General features: G+C 46.8%; 1 protein-coding gene across 1 annotated transcript; it reads right to left on the bottom strand.

The window, feature by feature from the left end:
- On the bottom strand, positions 1-25,569 carry LOC123039217 (proteasome subunit beta type-5-B). The gene is made up of 4 exons (XM_044462475.1): positions 25,004-25,569; positions 21,308-21,406; positions 21,115-21,217; positions 1-316 (listed from the first exon to the last, which is right to left on the bottom strand). Coding segments are annotated over exons 1-4 (225 nt in total). The 5' UTR covers positions 25,006-25,569; the 3' UTR covers positions 1-295.

The following is a 25,569-nucleotide window of genomic DNA, read 5'->3' as shown; positions in this document are numbered from 1 at the left end:
TATCACAACACAATTCTATACACAAATTAAAGTCATACAAGCTTCATATTACAAGCCAGGGGCCTCGAGGGCTTGAATACATAAGGTCGATCATAGACAAGTCATCGGAAGCAACAAAATCTGAGTACAGACATAAGTTAAACAAGGTGCCATAAGATGGCAAGCACAAACAGGAATACAGATTGAAGAGGTGCAGGCCTCCTTCCTGGGATCCTCTTAAAGTACTCCTGGTCGTTGGCGGCCTGCACACAGTAGTAAGCACCCTTGGAGTGGTAGTAGTCGTCGTCGATGGCGTCTAGCTCCTGGGCTCCAACATCTGGTTGTGACAACCAATAAGAAAGGAAAAAAGGAGAAAACATAGAGCAAAGCAACCGTGAGTACTCATCCAAAGTACTCGCAAGCAAGGATCTACACTACATATGCAACGATATCAATGAAATGGGTAATATCTGTGGACTAAACTGTAGAATGCCAGAATAAGAGGGGGATGGCTAGTCCTATTGAATATTGCGCTTCTGGAAACCTCCATCTTGAAGCATATAGAAGAGAATAGCAAGTACAACATCAAGTAACACCGTATAGCATAATCCTACCCGACGATCCTCTCCTCATCACCCTATGAGAGAGTGATCACCGGGTTGTCTCTAGAACTTTTGTGGATGTGTTTTATTAACTATCCAGTTCTAGTTGTCATGAAGTCGGAATACAACTCCAAGTCGTCTTGTTACCGTGGACACGGCTATTTAAATAGATCAATCTTCCCTACAGGCGTGCACCAAATTACCCAACACGCTCGATCCTTCTGGCCGGGCACACTTTCCTGGGTCATGTCCGGCCTCCGAAGATCAACACGTCGCAGCCCTACCTAGGCCCAACAGAGAGGTCAGCATGCCGGTCTAAATCCTAAGCGCGTAGGGGTCTTGGGCCCATCGCCCGTTGCACTCTGCACATTGCGTACACGGCTGGTGAGCAGACCTAGCCCCCTTATACAAGTGCAGGCATTCCAGTCCAACCCGGCGCGCGCCACTCAGTCGCTGACATCTCGAAAGCTTCGACTGATGCTACAATGTCGGTTGCCCATATCTTGTCCCATGTGGCAGTTAGTGCGTATAGGCTAACAACCAACTCAAACCAAATACCCAATCTTGTTAAGCGTGTTATTTTGAAATAACCATGAACAACGACCAGGGACTAGGCCACCTTTCTCTTGTGTGGTCTCAACTTGCCCTGTTGCTCTGCCACAAAGATCCACTCAGAGGGCCATCAAGAAATATCTCCTTTCAGCCCCCAGTCCGTGAATCACTCGCGGATACTCTATGAGGCGACCCTACTTTAGTCACCACATGTATCAAGTATAATATGTAGGTATGTATATACCCGTGATCACCTCCCAAGTGATCACGGCCCGATAGTATAGCAAGGCAGCGGACAAGAATGTAGGGCCACTGATGAAATACTAGCATCCTATAGTAAGCATTTAGGATTGCAGGTAAGGTAACAACGATAGTAACAAGGACAGGCTATGCAGTAGTATAGGATCAAACTTATGAAACAATAACACTACTCTAATGCAAGCAGTAGATGGAAAGAGTAGGCGATATCGAAATGATCAAGGGGGGTTTGCTTGCCTGGAAGCTCTACTGAGAAGGAGGGGTCGTCAACACTGTAGTCGATCGGGGCAGCAGTGGTGTCAGTCTTGAAGTCTACCGGAGAGAATAGGGGGAAGAAACAATGAATACAATGCAAACAGATGCTTGACGATGCATGACATGATAATAAGTCGTGCTAGGTATGCCCTAACGCGGTACCAGGCGATACTGGCGAAGGGGGGGCATCCAGGAAAGTATTCCCAGTGTTTGGCTTTTTTAGACAGATGAAACAGAGGGGGACGATTGCATGTTCTCTATGCTAGGGACATGTTGAAAACGAACGGACTGCGTATTCGGATTCAATACGTTTTTCTGAGCAACTTTCATGTACAAAGTATTGTCATCCGAGTTACGGATTATTTTATATTAATTTTCAAAGTTTTAAACACTTTGTGGAATTAATATTAATTCAATTTAAAAATGCAAAATGTTAAATGCACCCAAAACTATACCCAGTTCAGTGCACACAAAGGATGATAGTGGGCTAGGGGGCCCAGTCAACAGCCTAGTGAGCTTTGACCACTGACTGGTCAAACGGACTAGTAGGGGCCACCTGCCATAGACTCAGGTATTTAGCAGTGTGTTTGATTTATTTCAATTAGACTAACTAATAGAGTGGGGCCCATATGTCATACTCAATAACTAAACTGATGGGGGTATTTATTTTAATTAGACGTGTGGCGCCCAAGTGTCTGTGGGGGTTAGAGGGATTAGCGTCCTAATTAAAAGGGTTAATGGGCATGCCCATTAGTCAGTTCGTCCGGCAGGGGGTTTGAACGTGCGTACACAGAGGGGAGCCCGCGGCCCCTCTATGCTTCGGGCGACGACGAATCAACTACGGAACAGAGTGGATTCGAGGTGGGGGAAAGGGGAATCGGACGGGGGCTCACTGAGGAGCTCGGGAGCGTGCTCGGGGAGGCTGGGGTGGCCGGAGGCGAGGTCGAGGCGGCGGGATGACGACAACTGGGGCGGAGGGAGACGCTTGATCCGGCTATTGTGGTGCTCCCCGGCTCGGTCCGACCCACGTAGGCACTGTAGGGGAGGCGGATGAAGCTCCCGGCATAACCACGGTCGGAGGGGACGACGACGGGCGCATGGACGACAGTGGCGTGGTGATTTCCGGGTTTGTGAGAGCTCGTGTGAGAGGGGGAGGGCGAGGAGCCGGGTGAGTGGGGCTAGGGTTTGAAGTGGGTGGTTGATGGGGTCAAGTAGGGCGCCGAGGAGGAGCGGGATGCTCGGCACGTGGAGATCCCCTCGCCATGGACGTGCGGCCTTCGTCCACGGTGTTGTGGACTTAACACGACAGATGCCCTAGCAAAAGGACTTAGGTGTGGAGCCATCGCAACTAGGTTAGCTTGAAGGGGTTAATCGGGACAAAGGACACAGAGAATTTACCCAGGTTCGGCCCCTCTCAACGAGGTAAAAGCCTACTCCTGCTTTAGGTTGTACTGCTTGGGTTTCGATTACCAGGGAGCGAATACGCTTGACCTAGTTCTCGATGAGTTGTTTTCTTGAGTCAACCCGCCTCCAGGTCACCCCTTTATATACAGGTTGATGCCCGGCGGCTTACAGAATCCTGGCCGGCTCATACGAAATGTGTCCGGCTCGGTATCTAACTAAGCTTGCCTTACAACACAAGTTAAACATATGGCGGCTCATACCCATGGGCCTCAAGTCGTCCCGGGGTCTTGGGCCTTCAATAAGCTTGCTCTATGAATCGCCATCTTCACATCTTCTGGACCTTATCGGACCTCTTTGTCTTTAAGACTCCAGTGGCATGACCCGACCCCTCCTGGGCGAGTCATACCCAATAGTTATATCCCGAACATTAGGCCTCAGGTTGATTTGAACTTGTTCACATCAATCTTCCCTTCTTGACTTAGTTGAATCTTCCATCCTCTTGCATTAATTATGTAAAAGGCCGAGAAACTCTCAACAGATCTTTTTCTTTAATGGACCTCCCAAAAATCGAGGCGTTCGCATAACCACATAATCATTTTTCGGTCTCCTCGATTCACATGCATGCCATCTATCCACTTCCTTATAAATAGGGACAGGGGGCCCCTGTTTTCACTTTTACCTTGCCCCCTCATCTTCGTCTTCTTCCTTGCGACTCCTCGGCCATCTCGAGCTCCGCCGCCGCCTCCGTCCGGCGTCCTCAACTCCGGCCACTGCATCAACCTGATCGAACTAGAGCACTGCGGCACACCTCCATTGTTCATCAGCGTCAGTAAGTATTCTCCTTTCCCGTAGCAGATCTTCATTAGGGTTTTCACCATTCGTCGGTGTTCTTCATTGTTCCTTATTTTCTCTTCTAGATCATATGGCTTGATCTGAACATGGTACCAAACTTGTGCGGTAGAAGTTTAGCATCCCCTTTCAATCAAATAAAATCCTCCCTCTGTACAAAAGATCGCATCTATGCATACGAATTCTTCTGCTGCCACCACCTTAGGTTTAAAATTTATTTGCATTTTCTGAACTGCTATAGATCCAAAATCATAGCACCAATCTACAGAACTTGTTTATCCATCACTTAGTAAAAATTTACTTTCCAATCTGTTGTACTGCAATCATGCGGGTGGCTTATATGATAAACCATAACCCGCCATATATCATTAGTCTTCTGATTAAGCCGCTAGTATATATCTGCATAACTCGGCGTTATCTTCCGGTTTAACATGCTGGCTCTTCCTTCTACTTATGAATTGTCTTTGTATAATGCACTTTACCTTTCAATCACTGGCCGGCTTAGCAGCACAATCCTTAACCCGACAATATTTCCCTTTGTAGTCAAAAAATGTCTAAAGCCAAAACCGTCACCTCATGCAACTGGGTCATCTCCCGGGTTACCGAAGAAACATTGAACGAGTATGTCCAAACGGGCGTCTTAGCCAAAAAAGATGTCATCCATTGGAGGGTCCCAGGCACAGAAACCCCTCCTAAGCCCAAGGAAGGTGAAGTAATGGTTTTTACTGATCAAGAGTATGGCGGGTTTACCCCAGGGCTGGTCATGATGTCCAATATAAAAGCCGCTGGTGACTGTATAGTCCATAACCAGGGCGGGTTATCAAAACCTCGGATATTCCTAGAATAAACAAATAACATACCTGTTATATTTTTTCATATTGCCGTCTTACCATGCAATATGCAGCAAGGGTAATAATCCAGAAAACTTTTAGAGCGCATAACTCCAATTGCACAATCAAGGCATACTGGTGACTTATCGTCCAGAACCAGACCGGGTTATCAAGCATCCGAATACGCTCAAATATGAGCCATAAAGATTAAGGCTACATGGCCTGGATTGTTTTAAACCATATGTCAATATGGTACAAAAATATGAACCCAAACAATGTTCAAACAAAATAACAAACCAGAAAAATAAGGCTTTCATAGGCTGCCAAACCTCAATATCAAGTGATGTTCAAGGGCCGCACAGCCACTGAGTTAATCCTTTATTCAAACCTGTAAGTCGGGCCTCACATGGCCAACCGCCGTTTTAACTTTGACCAGTTCAAGGTCTTTATAAGATTAACTGTCAAGAGTATGGCGGGTCATTCCAGGATTACCTAGTCAGAGTGGCAGACATACAGAAGGCAGGATAACCCGAAGTTTTGGTGAATACAGCTGGCGTCCAAGCCGATCAAAGGGTAAATATAGCTATGTTCATTGAACAGGAAGCCCCCAAGTGATCTTTAATAAACCATCAAGGCAGGTTACCTATGTTTGAATTGTACATTGTAACAAGTTCTCTTTGGCAATCTTATAACTTGGGCAAAGAAAGCCCCCAAGTTGTTTTGCAACAAGGCGTATAAGCCGGATCAAAGGGTAGTCATAGCATTGCTCAGTGAGCAGGAAGCCCCCATGTTATTTGTAGAAGTTGTACATCACAAGAGCCGATGGCTCAGGTGTAATAAGGCCGAAGATGAGCAATATTCCATGACCGAAGGGTCTCCTCCTCCGACGTGCGTGAGTCCTTGTGGTCTCAGACATCGATGAGGTAGTATGATCCATTGTTCAGATTTTTCCTGACCACAAAAGGCCCTCCCCAAGGTGGGGATAACTTATGCATATCTGTTTGATCCTGGATGAGCCGGAGCACCAAGTCACCTTCTTAAAAGGTCCTGGTTTTAACCCGGCGACTATGATATCAACACAGATCTTGCTAGTAGATTGCTGAACGAGCTGCCGCAAGGTCACGCTCCTCATCTAGGAGGTCTAGAGCATCATGTCGTGCCTTTTCATTATCAGCTTCAACATAATCCGCCACGCGGGGCGAGTCATGACGGATGTCATTGGGAAGAACTGCCTCTGTCCGTAAACCATGAAAAAAGGCGTATAACCCGTGGATCTGTTGGGGGTAGTATTGGTAATCCAAAGCACTAAAGGTAACTCCTCAACCCAACAACCCGGCGTCCTCTGCAAAGGGACCATAAGCCGGGGTTTTATGCCTCTCAAGATTTCTTGATTGGCTCTTTTAGCTTGACCATTGGACTGGGGGTGGGCCACATATGAAACATCAAGACGAATATGTTCACGTTGACAAAATTCTTTCATAGCACCTTTAGACAGATTAGTGCCATTATCAGTTATGATGCTGTGAGGGTAACCAAAATGGATAATCATCTTTTTAATGAATTGAACCGTCGTTGCCACGTCACACTTGCTGACCGGCTCTGCCTCAACCCACTTTGTAAACTTGTCAATTACCACCAAGAGGTGAGTCTTTTTGTCCTTAGATCTTTTAAAAGGCCCAACCATATCCAGCCCCCAAACTGCAAACGGCCAAGTAATTGGAATCATCCTCAACTCTTGAGCCGGCACATGAGCTCGTCTAGAAAATTTCTGACAGCCATCCCATTTGCTAACTAGATCCTCTGCATCAGCATGAGCCGTCAGCCAATAAAACCCATGACGAAAAGCTTTAGCCACGAGAGACTTAGAACCAGCATGATGGCCACAATCTCCTTCATGAATCTCTCGTAGAATCTCATGGCCCTCCTCAGGAGATATACAACGCTGAAACACCCTTGTGACACTGCATCGGTGCAACTCTCCCTTGACAATAGTCATTGACTTAGACCATTGGGTTATCTGTCTGGCCAAAGTTTCATCTTCAGGTAACTCACCCCGGGTCATATAAGCCAAATACGAGATTATCCAATTAGGAATAACATGAAGAGCCGCCACCAACTGCGCCTCCGGGTCAGGGATAGTAAGATCCTCCTTCGTAGGCAATTTAACTGAAGGGTTATTTAAAATATCAAGGAAAACATTAGGTGGTACCGGCTTACGCTAGGATCCCATCCGGCTTAAAGCATCAGCTGCCTCATTTTTCCTACGACCAACATGCTCCACTTTATAACCCTTGAAATGACCAGCAATAGCATCAACCTCTCGGTGATAAGCCGCTATGAGTGGATCCTTGGAATCCCAAGTTCCGAAAACTTGCTGACCCACCAAATCTGAGTCACCAAAGCACCTTACCTGGCTTAGATTCATCTCTTTAGCCATCCGAAGATCATGGAGCAAGGCATCATACTCAGCTGCATTTTTAGTACAAGGGAACATCAACCTTAAAACATAACAAAATTTATCACCTTGTGGGGAAGTCAAAATAACTCCAGCCCTCGAGCCTTCCAACTGCCTAGACCCATCAAAATGAATAGTCCAATATGTGTTATCAGGCTTTTCCTCAGGCATCTGCAACTTTGTCCAATCATTAATAAAATCCACAAGCGCTTGAGACTTGATGGCTGCCCGAGGCATATATTTCAAACCATGGGGTCCAAGCTTAGTGGCCCACTTGGCCACCCGACCTCTGGCTTCTCTGTTTTGAATAATATCCCCTAAGGGAGCAGAACTAACCACAGTGATGGGATGACCAAGAAAATATTGTTTCAACTTACGGCTAGCCATGAACACCCATAAACCAGCTTCTGTCAACGTGTGTATCTCTGCTTGGATTCAATGAGTACCTCACTGACATAGTAAACCGGCCGCTAAACCAGATATTCCTTGCCTCCTTTCCACAACAACTAATGGCTCTACTATTAGCAGCCACATATAACAGCAAGGGCTCCTTATCAATGGGAGCTGCAAGGATTGGTGGCTCAGCCAAGTGCTTTTTCAATGCCTCAAAATCTTGATTATCAGCATCACTCCATACGAAGTGATCTGTTTTCTTCATTATCCGATATAAAGGGATAGCCTTCTCTCCCAGGCGGCTTATAAACCGGCTCAAAGCCGCAATACGACCCGCCAAGCGCTGGACGTCATTGATACATGCCGACTTAGCCAAAGAAGTGATAGCCTTGATTTCTTCGGGTTAGCTTCAATGCCTCTCTCAGAAACCAAAAAACCCAACAGCTTACCAGATGGAACACCGAAAACGCACTTGGCCAGGTTAAGCATCATTTTGTAGACCCGGAGGTTGTCAAAGGTCTCCTTCAAATCATCTAACAAGGTCTCTTTCTTCCTTGATTTCACAACTATGTCATCCACATAAGCATGAACATTGCCTCCAATTTGATTATGAAGGCAATTCTGAACACAACACTGATAAGTCGCCTGGGCACTCTTGAGCCCAAAAGGCGTAGACACACAGCTGAAGGCTCCAAAAGGAGTGATAAAGGCTATCTTTTCCTGGTCCTTAACTGCCATCTTGATCTGATGATAACCATAATAAGCATCTAGAAAACTCAAACGCTCACAACCCGTCGTAGCATCGATCATCTGATCAATACGAGGGGGGGGGCAAAAAGATCAGCCGGACATGCCTTTTAAGGTCTGTATAATCCACACACATACGCCAAGTGTCGTTCTTCTTAAGTATCAGCACCAGGTTAGCCAACCACTCAGGATGAAAAACTTTAATAATAAACCCAGCCACCAAGAGCCGGGCTACTTCTTCACCAATGGCCTTGCGCCTCTCTTCATAAAAACGACGAAGGAATTGCTTGACCGTTTTAAACTTTGGGTCCACATTGAGAGTGTGCTCAGCGAGTTCCCTCAGTACACCTAGCATGTCTGAAGGCTTCCATGCAAAGATGTCCCGGTTCTCACGGATGAACTCGATGAGCGCGCTTTCCTATTTCGGATCCATATTGGCACTGATGCTGAACTGCTTGGACGAGTCGCCAGGAACAAAGTCAACCTGATTGGTGTCATCTGCCGATTTAAACTTCAACAAAGGGTCATGCTTTGTCGTTGGCTTCTTCAAGGGGGTCATGTCTGTCGGGTCAACATTATCTTTATAAAACTTCAACTCCTCCGTTGCACAAACAGACTCAACGCAAGCAACATCGCCATCTTCACACTCCAAGGCTATCTTCATGTTGCCATGCACTGTGATGGTACCCTTGCGACCCGACATTTTAAGATGCAGATAAACATAACAAGGACGTGCCATAAATTTAGCATAAGTCGGGCTTTTGATCTTGACCACATCAAAGGTCAATGTTTCAGCTATGTAATCATGGTCATCACCAAAGGCCACTTCCAAAGCTATCTTACCTACTGGATACGCCGACTTACCAGGCACCACCCTATGAAAAATAGTAGAAGACGGCTTAAGGTCTTTGTTAGTCAAATTCATACGTCAAAAAATATCATAGTAAAGGATATTGATATTGCTGCCTCCATCCATGAGCACCTTTGTAAATTTGTACCCTCCAACCTGAGGGGTAACCACCAAAGCCAACTGACCTGGATTGTCAACTCGGGGCGGGTGATCCTCACGGCTCCATACAATAGGATGTTCAGACCATTGCAAGTATCGAGGGACTGCCGGCTCAACCGCATTCACCGCCCGTTTATGAATCTTCTGGTCTTGTTTGCATAAGCTGCTTCAGATTACTCTAATAACCGGTCTGCTGTTGTTGATTCCCTTGACTAGGTTGCTGATTAAAACCATCTTGGCTGCCTTGGCCCTGAAAACCGGAGCTTGAGCCTCCACTTCCAAAGCCAGGTCCGTGATAGCCGGAGCCTGACCCACCATGCGGGCCATGATTGTTCTGGAAAAAGCTAGAATTTCTGTACTCCCTCATGATGAAGAAATCTTTCCACAGATGACTGGTCGGCTTCTCTTGCGTACCGTGCTTTGGGCAAGGCTGATTCATCATTGTCTCAAGGTCGAACTTTGGCCCGCCAAACCGGGGTGTTGAGGATTTCCCCTTGCGACGCTGATTATTACTCTGTGTGTTGGTATTAGCTACAAAGTCTGAACCACCGTCCATCTGCTTGCGCATACCATTGTTACCTTGACCCATTGTATTATGTTGTTGTCCATTTGCATTTCCATTCTTCTTCCCCTTGCTAGCCTTCTCATCATCAGACTCGGGGTCCTTAGTACTATCAGAGTTGGCGTATTTGACAAGAACCGCCATGAGCTCTCCCATATTATTGCAGTGGCGCTTAAGCCACCCTAGCTACTGCTTAAGGGGAAGGAACCGGAAATTATTTTCCAACATCAGGACGGCTGAACCGGTGTTGATACTATCCGATGAGTGGATAACGACCGAGATCCGATACACCTAATTGGTTGTCGATTCGCCCTCACCCTGGACGCAAGAGTCTAAATCAAGAATCGACATAGGTTGTTTGCACATGTCTTTGAAATTTTGTATAAAACGCGTATTCAATTCAGCCCATGGCCTGGTGGAGTTAGGGGGCAATCCTTTCAACCAAGTGCGCGCCGGCCCATCCAACATCATGGTGAAGTATTTAGCACACACAACATCACTGATGTCCAACATCTCCATGGCCATCTCATAGCTCTCAATCTAGGCCTCTGGGGGCTGATCCGCTATGTAATTAGGCACCTTGCGGGGGCCCATAAAATCCTTGGGCAAGCACTCATTACGTAAAGCTGACACTAAGCACGACACACCAAGAGTTCTAGAGGTTACTCCTGCCTCCACAGACATCGATGGGTAAACTGGAGATTGTTGTTTAGCCGCTAACTGAGCCGCCGACTCAGCCTCTCGACACGCCCTGCCCTAATCCACTGAAGCCTGAGCATTGTTATCAGCACACGGCGGGTTATGCCTCGAGGCTCGTTATGGTGCCGCTTGATGTCTACTACGCAACTTTATTCTTGTAGACGCCTGTTGGGCCTCCAAGCGTAGAGTTTTGTAGGACAGTAGCTATTTCCCCTCAAGTGGATGACCTAAGGTTTATCAATCCGTGGGAGGTGTAGGATGAAGATGGTCTCTCTCAAGGAACCCTTCAATCAAATAACAAAGAGTCTCTTGTGTCCCCAACACACCAAATACAATGGTAATTTGTATAGGTGCACTAGTTCGGCGAAGAGGTGGTGATACAAGTGCAATATTGATAGTAGATATTGATTTTTGTAATAAGAACAATAAAGAACAGCAAGGTAGCAATTGACAAAACGGAGCACAAACGGTATTGCAATGCTTGAAAATGAGGCCTCGGGTCCGTACTTTTGCTAGTGAAATCTCTCAACAATGCTAATATAATTGGATCATATAACCATCCCTCAAAGTGCGATGAAGAATCACTCCAAAGTTCCTATCTAGCGGAGAACATACGAAGAAATCGTTTGTAGGGTACGAAACCACCTCGAAGCTATTCTTTCCGATCAATCTATCCAAGTGTTCGTACTAAAATAACACCAAATAATTTCAGATTCATAATACTCAATCCAACACAAAGAACCTCAAAGAGTGCCCCAAGATTTCTACCGGAGAAACAAAAGATGAGAGCATTAACCCCTATGCATAGATTACCCCAATGTCACCGCGGGTGTCGGTGTCAAAACCGGCGGATCTCGGGTAGGGGGTCCCGAACTGTGCGTCTAGGCCAGATGGTAACAGGAGACAGGGGACACTTTGTTTTACCCAGGTTCGGGCCCTCTCGATGGAGGTGATACCCTACTCCTGCTTGATTAATATTGATGATATGGGTAGTACAAGAGTAGATCTACCACGAGATCAAGGAGGCTAAACCCTAGAAGCTAGCCTATGGTATGATTGGTGTGTATGGAGTTGATTGCCTACGGACTACAACCCTCCGGTTTATATAGACACCGGATAGGATTAGGGTTACACAGAGTCGGTTACAATGGTAGGAGATCTTGAATATCCGCATCGCCAAGCTTGTCTTCCACGCCAAGGAAAGTCCCATCCGGACACAGGACAAAGTCTTCAATCTTGTATCTTCACAGTCCAGGAGTCCGGCCGAAGGTATAGTCCAGCTACCCGAACACCCCCTAATCCAGGACTCCCTCAGTAGCCCCCGAACCAGGCTTCAATGACGATGAGTCCGGCGCGCAGATTTGTTCGGCATTGCAAGGCGAGTTCTTCTCCAAATCTTGTGTACCTGTAGGAATAATGTCCGATTTTTGTAATGCAGCCCTTCTCGGCTTCCATGCCCAATAATGGCCGTCTTCCACGTGTTCAAACAAATGCGAAAAGCTGGGGCGTTTTTACATCCACACCCCTAGCCGTATAAACGAGCCGCCTATTTAACGGGATGGGGGTTTAGGTCCAAACCACATCTTCTCCTTTCCGCGAGTTATCATCAGAGCGCTTCCAGCAAAGGTCCATTCCAACATGACCGGCCGTCGCAGCTCCTTCCCTCGCCCCTCCGGTCCCAAACCCGGGGACTGGGAGAGTTGCACCATCCCGCATAGCAAGTTAGCGTCACTTCAGGCCCAGGGATTCCTCCCTCAGGCATGCATGGTCCCGGTCCGAGCCGGTCTCGCCACCTATAATGGCGGAAAACAAGCAAAGAACACCCCTAATCCTTCTAAAGGAGAGCGGGTGTGCCTCGTCCCCTATCTAATAAGGGGACTGGGATTTCCAATTCACCCATTTCTCCGCGGGCTTCTGGAGTTCTACGGCCTCCAGCTGCACAATCTCACGCCCGCCTCCGTATTGCACATTGCGGGTTTCGTCGCCCTCTGCGAGCTATTTTTAGGCGTTGAGGCTCATTTCGCACTGTGGAAGAGGTTATTCTGCCTGGTGCCCCGTTCTGAAAAGGGGTCTATATATCAAGTGGGCGGAGCCGAAGTATGGCGCATCGTAAGAAGGCGTCCGAGGACTGGCCTTCGGAATGGTTTACATAGATGACGTCCCGCTACCGGACCCTATCCGGGTCGGTCTCCCTGAGTTCAACAGTGCTCCATTGAAGAAACGCTTCAGCTGGCGTCCGCGGAGCTCTCAGAGAGAAAGTGACAGAGACGTCCTATACATGATGGGCCAGATAAGACTGTTGGCTCATTCCGGACTAACCATGATTGGAGTCATGGCCGCATGCATTATGCGGGGGGTGCAGTCGCTTCAATATAGAGGCCACCCCATGTGGGATTTCAACGGGGAGGATGACGCTACACGTTACGGTCGTAAGGGGCCAGACTCAGCCGCTGCCTTAGTAAAGATCTTATCCTCTTTGTATAAGGGAGAAAAGGAGGAATTCCTCCGCGTCAATCCGCAGGCCGGATTCAGTATGTATGATCCTCCAAGTTGGGTAAGTGAACAATTGCTTGCCCATTTGTTTTATGCTCCCATGGTTAGATAGGTAGTCTAACGACTTCAATGCAGGAACTGCGACAGGAGGTAAAGGACGTAAGCAGCCGCCCTCCACAGCCTGAGGACCCAGAACAGTCCCTCAATCCGGACTCCGAAGAGGATTCGGACATATCGGTGGATCTTATTGACGGGGTGTTCCATCAGCTAAGCAAGGACAATACCTTGGTAGCCATCATGGCTGATTACCCAGGGTTAATTCCAGCCTCCCAGGTGATAGAAACCGGAGTCTCATTCCCTTGAGAGAGATTGCACTCTCGTGTATTCCGGTGTTTCTGACAACAACCGTGTTTTGCAGGGGAGTTTTTCGAGGCAGGAGGCCGAAACTGCGGCGGCTAGCCAACGAGGGGCCGCAGGGCCCCGTGGGGCAAAAAGGAATGAAGTCCGGACTGAGATGCCGGCGCAAAGGTATAGCGCACCCTCTGTTTCCCTGGTGTTATTCTGTCAGGGCATATTTTAACGTTCGTGCTATCTTCAGAACGAAGAGACCTCGCCGGACTACATCTGGAGAGGTTGCCAATCGCGCCTCCACCAGCCAAGCTCCAACGGCTGGCCAGGAAGCGAGGGCGAGCACAAGGCGCGTACCGGACGCTCCTCCGACAGAGGATGAGGACAGGCTGTCTGCCACAAATTCTGAAGTGGAGAGTGCCATGAACCACAGGCGTCGCCGGACAGTTCTACGTGACGCTTGTTTCTCCCAAGAGGCTTTAGATGCCTTTAATTCGAGAGATGCCTACCTCCGTGCCGCTCAAAATGGTTTAGCCAGAGCCACGGAGCAGTATGTAAAAGACATACGGGTAAGAAAATTTTGGTCAAATATATATATACCAGTAGCCCCCGAGACTTGAAACAGTTACAGCAACTGATTTAAGGATCATTTAATATGCAGGTTCTTACAGAGAAGAATATTGTACTGTCCCAAGAGCTGGAAAAGTGCAACGCCCAACTAGAGGCCGCACTAGCCGCAGCAGGGGAGTCCAAAGAGACCCCCTCAGGTAAGATACACTTCGAAAGATTAGTCTTGTGCGGTGTGGGTGCAAATCTGACAAATCATATTGCAGATGGCGCCGGACTCGATCCGTACAAACAACAACTCTTACGCCAGCTAAAGGCCGGTGAGAGTATGTTGACAAGGGTGAGGCGAGAGAAGAATGATCTTCAGGATGCCAACACCAAGCTGGACGTCGAACTTAAGGATGTTCGTGGCCAGCTGTTGGACTCCACGAAGGAGAATCAGCGACTTCGACGCGGCATTTTTAGTAAGTGCTTGAGCGAACTTTGAAAAAAGAGTTCGGCGAGGAAGTCGACTAACAGAGTAATGTCTGTAGGTATGCTCACAGGTCGTCCTGCAGAGGAGATGCCCGGTTCTACGGGTGACCTTCTTCCCGAACTCATGCAACTGTACGAGCGAATTCGGCAGGCGATGCGAGGTGTTGCCCAAGCCTTATGGCCTTCCCACTCCATGCCCGAGGGCCTTGGAGAGCTTGCGGAGAAGCTGAAGGAAGCTCGGTGGCGCTTCCAGTTGTGGAAGATATCGGCCTGCCGACAAGGCGCTAGGGAAGCATGGGCCATGGTGAAGACCCGTTTTACGAAGTCTGACCCAAACCACATGGTCGAGGTCGGACCAGTGGGGCCTGACGGGAAGGAGATCCTTGTGAGCTTAGTATACGGCCAAGTAGAGTTGGCCGCGAAGTATTCCCAGCAGGACTGTAAATTAGACAGCCTGTTAGATGGTATAGAAGAGGAATACAATCAGTTAGAATGATTATGTAATTTTGAATTGACATATGTAATGCCTTCTAGCTGGATTGTAGATTGTTTGTCGTTGCCGACCTTTTCGCTTCGACCTGGGGACCTGACGGTCCGGAGTGTGTCCGAATACCATAGCGGTTATATAAAAACCGTGGTATGCGTGGAGACCAGGCGTAGGGGTCATTAGTGCGTTATCAGATAAGTTCCCAACTAATTATGTTATATTACATGGTTAATAAGAAACATCTTCCAGAGAGAATAGTTCCGTTAGGGGTTCCTTTCGCTGGGAGGCATGCCCTAAGTGCATGTCCGGACTGCGTAAAAAGACGCAGAAAAAAGCATCTAGGGGCGCATAAAATGAGTAAAAAAGTTCATCTTTTATCTCACCGACCGAATATTCCCTTAGGAACGCTAGCTTTCGGCTTCACCCAGTCTGAGGTACACATCCGGCTGACCCGGCAGTAACAATCGCAGAGGTGCTCCCTTTACCGCCTAGCCGAACAATCGGGAACGTAGGGGTAAGCACAGGAGCCAGGCAACCCAGCTTGGCCAAAACTTAAGTCATATCGATGCATATAATGGTGAAGAAAAAGGTACATGCGGAAGTTTGACGCATCTGTTGGGCATGAAGCCCGTATAAATAAGCTTCTATTAAAGAAGCCCCCAGGTTTAATGAGCGCGAGTGGCGCATCACTAGATGAGCCTTTAAGGGCTATAAAAAAAAGAGGGGAAGGAGAGAAATGTAAGACAGAAAAATGCAAAAAATGAACAGAGGAAGGAGACGAACACAGAGTCCGACGCTAGGCGTAGAATCTTCGGAGACGGGTGGCGTTCCACGGGTTCGGCTCGAGTCGGTTATCCGACGCATCTCGCAGGCGGTACGCCCCGCCAGTTAGGACTTGGTCGATTATGAATGGACCTTCCCACTTGGGCTTGAGTTTGTCCTTTTTCTTATCCGGCAGGCGTAGAACTAGTTCGCCAACATTGTAATTTTTGACCCGTACTTCTCTGCTTTGATATCTTCGGGCCTGCTTTTGATAAAATGCGGAACGGGTTTTTGCCACGTCATGCTCCTCCTCTAGGGCGTCCAAGTTGTCCTGCCGATCGAGCTCGGCTTTTCTTTTTTCATACATGTGCACTCTAGGTGAATCATGAATTATGTCGCAGGGCAGAACTGCCTCTGCGCCGTACACCATAAAAAACGGTGTGTATCCGATGGTGCGATTTGGCGTGGTCCGCAGCCCCCATAGCACGGAGTCGAGCTCCTCTACCCAGTGCGTGTTAGATTCCTTGAGGGACCGCACCAGTCTGGGTTTAATGCCGCTCATGATAAGACCATTTGCACGTTCGACCTGGCCGTTGGTTTGTGGGTGATAGACGGAAGCATAATCGAGCTTGATGCCCATGTTTTTGCACCAGAGTTTTACATCGTCGGCGGTAAAGTTTGTACCATTATCGGTTATGATGCTGTGGGGGACGCCATAACGGTGTACAACCCCGGATATGAAGTCTATCACAGGTCCGGATTCGGCCGTTTTAACAGGCTTGGCTTCTATCCATTTGGTGAATTTATCCACCATGACCCGTAAGTATTTTTTCCTATTGGTCCCACCTTTAAGGGGTCCGACCATGTCAAGCCTCCAGACCGCAAAAGGCCAGGTGATGGGTATAGTTTGGAGTGCGGTGGGTGGCATATGGCTTTGGTTGGCAAAAAGTTGGCAACCAGCGCATCGTTGGACTAAGTCCTGAGCGTCTGTCCGGGCCGTCAGCCAATAAAAGCCTGTACGGAAAGCCTTGCTAACAAGGGACCGAGCAGCGGCGTGGTGACCACCGAATCCGGCATGAATTTCAGCCAGAAGGTTCCGCCCTTCCTCTTCGGAGATGCACCTTTGAAGGACTCCGGTAGTGCTTTTCTTATAAAGCTCTCCCTCATGGACTCTATAGGCTTTAGATCGCTGCACTATGCAGCGGGCCTCGTTTTGGTCCTCCGGGAGTTCCTGCCTAGTAAGGTAGGCTCGGAATGGTTCTGTCCACGGGGCAATGACCGCCATTATTACGTGGGCTGAAGATGTAATTTCATTGGCAGAGCCTCCAATTGTGTCAGATTGTTCGGCGTCGAGTGGTGCGGCTGGGTCCGGGCTGTTATTTACGTGTTCCCCCTCCCATGTTACGGATGGCTTGAACAATCTTTCTAAAAAGATGTTGGGGGGGACTGCATCGCGTTTTGCTCCGATGCGTGCCAGGACGTCCGCTGCTTGATTGTTTTCTCGGGCTATATGGTGAAACTCCAGCCCTTCGAACCGAGCTGACATTTTTAGGACGGCGTTGCGGTAAGCTGCTGTTTTTGGGTCCTTGGCGTCGAAGTCTCCATTTATTTGGGATATCACGAGGTTTGAATCCCCGCGTACCTCTAGGCGCTGGATACCCATGGATACTGCTATCCGGAGACCATGTAGGAGGGCCTCATATTCGGCTGCGTTGTTGAAATCCATGTACATGATCTGGAGCACATATTGGACTGTGTCTCCTGTGGGGGACGTCAGGACGACGTCAACCCCCAGTCCGGCCAATATTTTGGAGCCGTCGAAATACATAATCCAGTTTGAATATGTGCCGTACTCTTTAGGGAGCTCGACCTCCGTCCATTCTGCGATGAAGTCGGCCAAAACTTGCGATTTAATAGCTTGCCGTGGCTTATAGGTTATATCGAACGGGAGAAGCTCGATGGCCCATTTTGCAATCCGGCCCGTTGCGTCGCGGTTGTTGATAATATCGTTGAGTGGTACTTCCAAGGCTACTGTTATGGAACACTCTTGAAAGTAGTGTCGTAGCTTCCAAGATGCCATGAATACCGCGTATGCAATCTTTTGATAATGCGGGTACCGTGATTTGCATGGAGTGAGGACAGTGGATACATAGTAGACCGGCCTTTGAAGGGGGAATTTGTGTCCGTCCGTTTCCCGCTCGACAACGAGCACTGCGCTGACAACTTGATGTGTTGCAGCAATGTACAATAACATTGGTTCGCCGGTGTTCAGCGCGCCAGGACTGGGTTTGTTGCCAATATGGCTTTTATTTCCTCAAGTCCGGCCGTGGCAGCCTCTGTCCATTCGAAGTGTTCGGTGCGCCGAAGGAGGCGATAGAGAGGTAGTGCCTTTTCTCCCAAGCGAGAGATGAAGCGGCTTAAAGCCGCCACGCATCCGGTTAATTTTTGTATTTGTTTGAGGTTCTTTGGGATATCCAATTGTGACAAAGCTCGGATCTTGGCTGGATTTGCTTCAATTCCTCTACCGGATACAATGAAGCCCAAGAGCTTTCTGGCTGGAACGCCGAAGACGCATTTTTTCGGATTGAGCTTGATGTCATATTTTCGGAGGTTATCGAATGTAAGCCTCAAGTCGTCTATTAGAGATTCGACATGTCTTGATTTGACGACCACATCATCCACATACGCCTCCACTATTTTACCGATCTGATTTGCCAGACATGTCTGGATCATGCGCTGATATGTTGCGCCGGCGTTTTTCAGCCCGAGGGGCATTGTGTTGAAGCAGAATGGGCCGTATGGTGTGATGAATGCTGTTGCAGCTTGGTCTGATTCTGCCATCTTGATTTGATGATAACCGGAGTATGTGTCGAGGAAACACAACGAGTCGTGTCCTGCGGTGGCATCGATAATTTGATCGATACGGGGGAGGGGGAAGGGATCCTTTGGGCAAGCCTTGTTAAGGTCTTTAAAATCGACATACAGGCGCCAGGATTTGTCCTTCTTTGGTACCATCACCAAGTTTGCTAGCCAGTCCGGATGTTTTATGTGTCTAATGAATCCGGCCTCCAATAGCTTGGCTAGCTCCTTTCCCATAGCCTGTCTCTTGGGTTCGGAAAAACGCCGAAGGGCTTTCTTGACAGGTTTGAATCCTTTTAGGGTATTTAAGCTGTGTTCGGCCAGCCTGCGTGGGATCCCTGGCATGTCTGAAGGGTGCCAGGCGAAAATATCCCAGTTCTCTCGTAGGAACTCTCGCAGTGCGGCGTCTACATCAGGGTTCAGTCGTGCCCCGATGGAAGCTGTTTTATTGGGGTCCGTTGGATGGACCTGAAATTTGACTATTTCGTCAGCTGGCTTCAAGGATGTGGATTTGGATCTCTTATTGAGTATCATATCATTCCTGTTAACCGTGGAGCGCAGCGCAGGCAGTTCCTCAGCCGCTAAGGCTTCGGATAGTGCCTCAAGGGCTAATGCGGCCGTCTTATTTTTGACACGGAGTGCTATGTCCGGATCACTAGCTAGAGTGATAATTCCATTTGGCCCGGGCATCTTAAGCTTTATGTACCCGTAATGGGGTATTGCTTGGAAGATTGTGAATGCTTCCCGCCCTAGTAAAGCGTGATGTTCGCTCTTAAACGAGACCACCTGAAACGTGACTTCTTCGGACCTGTAATTATCTGGCGTGCCGAACACCACATCTAGTGTGATTTTTCCTGTGCAGCGCGCTTCCCGACTGGGGATTATTCCTCTAAAGGTTGTGTTGCTTCGCTCGACGCGGTTCCAGTCTATTTCCATTTTTTGAAGGGTTTCCTCGTAAATGAGGTTCAATCCGCTGCCTCCACCCATGAGCACCTTGGTGAGGCGAAAGCCGTCCACTATGGGACTGAGGACCAATGCGGCTGGTGCTCGGGCTGTTCGGAATCTAGGTTCATCACTTGCGTTGAAGGTAATGGCAGTGTCGCTCCATGGATTTATTGTTGCAACTTGATAGACTTCGGCGAGGCTGCGGAGTGTTCTTTTTCGCATATTGTTTGATGCGAAAGTCTCGAAGACCGTGAGAACGGTACTGGTGTTCTCGGGCTGGTTTTCTGCGGCCTCCAAAATTAAGAGATCCTCGCCAATTTTGGCCACCTGCCGGAGTATCCAACATGCTCTAAGGCTGTGAGTTGGTGTGGCGTTCTCTGTACTGTGAATTCTACAGGGTCCATCAAGCCACCTTTCCAGTACAGTTCCATGCCCTGTAGAGGGTTTTGGCTTTTTGGTGTTATCCCGGGTGTCCTATGATGATGCACCCTCTTAGTTCGGACGGGATTACTATTCAAGGCCGGATTATCCCAAAATTGTATTTCGGTTTTCCAGGCGCTTTCCATCGCACAGTATTTTTGTACTATGGACGACAAGTCAGCAAAGCGTGTAATATCACGGCGACTTACGGCGTTAAGGATTCCCTCGTCCGTGCAATTACTGCAAAAAATTGAGATTGCATCTTCCTCGCGGCAATCATTTATCCTGTTCATAATCAGGAGGAATCTGGCCCAGTAATGATGTACTGTTTCCTCGGGTTTCTGCCTGATTTGGGAGAGATCGCTTATGTTCGGGTGGGTGGGTGTCGTTGAATCTGAAACCTCACCCAATCCAAGATTCGGAGGCCGAAGAGTTTCCAAACTTTGAAGTTCGAATTCTTGGATGTTGTCCAACGAATCTAGCCCGTTGCCTGATCCTAAGCTCGGGTCTTGAGTTACATCCTTCCCTCCGCGGGTATCCGGCTTGGAGGAGTCGGGAATTCGAACGTAGCTAGTCCTTAAAATAGATGAAGGGTCGCCGCACTCCAAGGCAAATTTGAAAAAAAGAGTTTGCAAATTAAATAAATGTTCACAAATTCAAAAAATATGTTTGCGATTCGGAAAATGTTTGCCAATTCCAGAAATGTAGCTTTGACCATAATTATTTATACATCACACCATATTTTTTAGAATCTACTAACATGAAAGCCGATACAAAAAGAATAAATCTACGCATGTAATTTACATGTACCATTATAATTATATTGTTTTAGAAATTCTAGGTAGGTTTGTCTAGATGTCTAGACCCATGTCTATACTGTACAGCACCTTCTATACTCTACAACAATGTATGTTTGGTTTGGGTTAATTTATCACCATCGTCTTGACGGTAATCTCTATTCCCAACCTAGGGGTGTGCATTACACGACGGGAAAAAAAATCTCTGAACTTCGCCAATAAGTAACTCAAATAAACAGTTGTGTATGTGATTTCAAAAGAAAGATATAAATGGCAAGGTGTTTAACAAATCTGCATGCATGTTGTATCGTGCTTATTGAGTGAACAAGACAAATATCAGGATAGAAACTAAGAAACAGAATGCATACCACCAGGAACACAGCCACCACTAGCTCTGTCGCAGAATAGTTTGTGATAAAAGCCCGCCATGCTAACTCAGCAGCTTCCTCAACTGACATGTTGAATTTGTAACTGAAATGTAAAGCACAAACATAAGGCATGCAACTTCAAGATAATATGAACTGTGAGCAAAGCAACATATAGATGTATAAAAAAACATACCCCTCATCCAAGATACCATAAGCATACAAAGAACTACAGAACCAGCTGCTTCCCTTGAGCCTTGCACCCTTGCTATCAACATAGTACCAAGACCAGACCCTAGAAAAAGAACGGAATTGTTAGGCATAGACCTAAGTACTGCTTAATGACACTAAAATATGTCAAAAGGCCACTCACAGTTCCATCAAATCCAACAATCATTGTACCGATTGGACGTACCATCCCACGGTATGAAAATAAAGGATATTAGCCAACAGTCTTTAAAGAAACAGCAATAGAAATCCTTCGCTTGTTGATGAGCTGATGGAGCCCATCAAGCTCATGAACCTCTGAAGGAAGAAACTATTGTTATTCCTACTATCTTTACTATTAAAGGGGAGTGCGGTTGTGATGGTAGGTTGTGGTACGTCGATTCGCATGTTCGTGTGTCGCTTCCTCGCCTCCTCTCTCAAACAAATACTCATCGACGAGTGGACCCGCCAGCTCTCTTCCCTGCCTCATCGACTCGCTAGCCCCAATCTGATTTCTTCTTCCTCTCTTGTTAAGAGCGAGCACGGCCACAGCTAGGGTTACTATCGCGTCCAGCCATTACCGCCTCACACCGCTGCCTGGGTTGCTATCTGACACACCAACCAAGAACTGCAGTGTCGAACACGAGCCTAAGTCGCCCTCGTTTGTAGATGCAAGATGTAGCTCGCCATCTTCTATGTCATGTACGACCTTCATCCCTACCTGCTTCCCAACGTATCGAACAGAGGCACCGTGGCAGGACTCAAGGTGCAGCAGCTACTCCAGTTGTACATGAGCCATGGGTTCAAGAGAGGTTCTTGGAGTTCTCATGGTCCCTGGTTGGGCGGCCGCCGAAAGGGTGAGAATCGATTTGTTAAGGCTTCCCTGGTATTTGTCTTCAATGCCAATGTATTATTTTCTCACCAGTAAGCTTTTGTCTCGCTCACTATTTGTTTCTTGCACTATATGGCCAGATCTAGCATCTTCATTTATCCATGATTTTTCTTTAAAGTCCGCCGACTAAACATACAAGAGCTTGGCAATTCTTTCTGGCTGTAGCTAAAACTTTATATTAAAATGAACTTTAGGTTTGTTGGTTTCTTGTTCATAGAACCGGCAGCAAGAAATAAGGCTAGATTAGCCACAGCAACATCAGCCAAGTTTATGAGCATGTACCTGGACCCTCCTGTATGGCAGTTGATCCACCTTACATGAAGATTAAAGTCATCTACATCAATATATTAATTTTGCTCCTGGTATGCATCTCTTGGAGAAATCTTAGGGCAAATATTTTCTTATTTTGCTTTCTTTAGAAATCTTGGAGAAATTTAGCGTAGGCACCTTCAGTTCTATAACATAGTTGAATGTAAAAATTACTACAATAAGCATTGTATCACAACAGTGGGCTAATTCTGTAAAGAAATGCAATGATGTAATGTTTCTTGGTTAAACTTCAGTTATATATTATACTTAGTAATGCAAATTCAAGAATTAAGTTTGCAGGCATGTCGTCATTGTAGGCCTGATAGATATTTTGCTTTTCTGTATTTACGTGCATTAATAGAGTTACTAATACTGTTTCGATATTTCGTTAGTAGAAGACTGGATTGTGTCTACAACCAATGAGCATCAATGCGATCCAAAAATAGGCAATTCGAGGTGGATTTCACTTGTGGTAGAGAGAAGCCACACAGTTCAGATAGCAACGCGGGACTTTATGGTCACAGATAGATTGTCGTGGAATAACTCAATTGATGGGATGTAGGATTCACATAGGTGCAGATTGCCGAGTACCATGCAAATGAAATGTTGGTTGCAAAATTAATGATCTGCCTCTTTGTCGAGGTAAAATTGATAAGAGTTATAAACTAGAGAAATATTTTTTCCATCGATCTTTTAGTCTGGCAAGTAAAAAAAATTTCCGTCATTCTTTTAGCTCGATGTAAACAATATAATTGTTTGTGCAGCCACAAGTATGCTACCTTCCGTTTCATAAACAGATGTCCTACTACCAAATATTATGCAGTAAAAAAGATAGCTCGATGTAAACAATATAATTTGTGCAGCCACAAGTATGCTACCTTCCGTTTCGTAAATAGATGTCCTACTACGAAACATGGAGTAAAAAAGATGTGAGTTTGACTACTACAATATAAAAGATGGTTCACATTTGTAAGATAAATGTTATTTTTGATTTATCATGTTCTGGGTTTATCATGACTGTAAATTACGGAACTATTTCTGACCAAGAGAGAGAGATATGTGAAACTCATGATTTAGCTCATTTAAATATCACAAAATTATTTTAGGAGAGACCATCTAGCGTACTCAATTGTGGCATTGGCCGTGCTATTATTTTATGAGTTTATTTTGATGTCTGCTTATTTATTTTAAAATTAAAATCAACATTATGGGTAGCAGCACATTCACTGGTGATGCAAGAACATTCCAGCTTTCCTGAAGAACAAAAGGTTCCATTATTTTGTGAGTATATAAAATTGTTTGCTTGCATTGCATATTAAACTTCATGTGAATTTGCATCACTTGCACCCTAATCCTTAGCTGATATATACCTATACTAACTGCCAACCCCAAGAAAATTCACACGCTAATTATTAAATAAAAATATCTGAATCATGATTATTTTTTGTCCATACAAGATAGTCAGAGTGTAATCAACTGTACATAGACCCTACATTATTAATATATGCAGATGAAGAATACAAGACTTGCACTCAGTCCTGCTTGGTTCCTTTCGTTTGTGCCACATCCATTGGAAGTGAGTTTTTAGCTGTCTTTCTTTGTGATAAAATGTGAAAGATTCAAATCCAATGTTGATATCTTCTTTCTAGATTGATGCTTTGTTGGTCTTTTTCACCTATTGTCTCACATGTTAAATATCTAGAGCATACTTAGATTTGCTATTTCTGTATTTTGTTTTTGTAGACTTAGTACAAGGAGTAAGGACACAGAGAAATAATATTTGAAAGGTGCAGGTTGAAATATAATTGACAAAAAACATATAAGGAAAAAGGTCTTACTAGAGATAGTCATTTATGATGTCAAATTCTCTCCCCTCACGATTCTTGGCTTGTTGCCTTAGGCTGATGACCCACCTAATAAAAATAACTAATAATTTGAATTACAACGCATAATGTGACTTTTATCTCTCCGTCAAGACATGTATCCTTCAATAGTGTACTAGACCTTATGTAGAGAAAACCTTATGTAGAGAAAGAAAGAGAGAGAGGACTAGTTCTTGTTAATTTTGTCAGAGAGATGGAGAGACAAACATGGAAAGATAGGAGACACACAAATGGGAGAGATAGAACATCAGGGGGACTTCGGTGCTGCTTCTTGATCTGCTAGGTGCGTGAGGAGGTAAGAAACAGGGACATAGAGGAACATTGGGCTTAAAATTTATAGAAATTCGAAGATTGACAGCTGGAAGCCATGCTGCTTTCTGTTCCCATCGAATTTTGTGTGCGCAATTCGGTCGGGCATTACGTCAAACATGTGGAAGGCATAACATACATGTATTATGGTTCACTACTCATACACAGCAACTCCAGCGGCATGCAGCAATCAAGAAATTTAGAGCAACGGCATGCAGTAATCAGAATATTTAGATCAAAAGAGGGAATCAAGTCATGACCAAGAAAACAGAGCAATGATGATGAAACTTACATCTCGCCGTGGCTTCATGCTTGGAGATGAGGCGTGCAAAGAAACATCGAGAGGAGAAACGCTGGACGTCTCTGAGCTGATGCAATTGTTTCCCACAGGGCTCAGTTTGTCCATCGCTCTTGTATGAGGAGCCGGCAGATAGCGGCGTAGCGCCCCCACAGCCTGCGCTAGGAGAGAACACGGAAGAGCACAGAGCCGTGGACGTCGAGGGGAGGCGGCAGATTGGACGCACGACTCGATTGCGGATCTGCGGAAGGGCGGCGTCCCGGCCCACCCCGTCGAAGCCGGCAAGCAGCAAGAGCGCACCGCGAACGCAGCTTGTCCCGTGAGGAGGACTGCAGACCGGCAACCTGTCGTGGCGCCGCCGTGATCCGGTCTGATCCGGGATTTGGATCGAGCGACTCGAGTCCTTTTTCTATAGGTGGTGCCTTCGGCTGGCGGAACGGGCAAAGAGTCCATGTCGATGACGGGAACCATGGGAGCGGGCTTGAGCAGAGTTCTTGTCGGAGCAGGTTCGTGGCGGCGGTGGGGACTGGGAGGAAGGAGGGGATCAAGGTTGCCGCCCG

The sequence above is a fragment of the Triticum aestivum genome, chromosome 1A (assembly GCF_018294505.1).
Source record: "Triticum aestivum cultivar Chinese Spring chromosome 1A, IWGSC CS RefSeq v2.1, whole genome shotgun sequence".
Classification (NCBI taxonomy): Eukaryota; Viridiplantae; Streptophyta; class Magnoliopsida; order Poales; family Poaceae; genus Triticum; species Triticum aestivum.
This window is presented reverse-complemented; position numbering and strand designations above follow the sequence as displayed.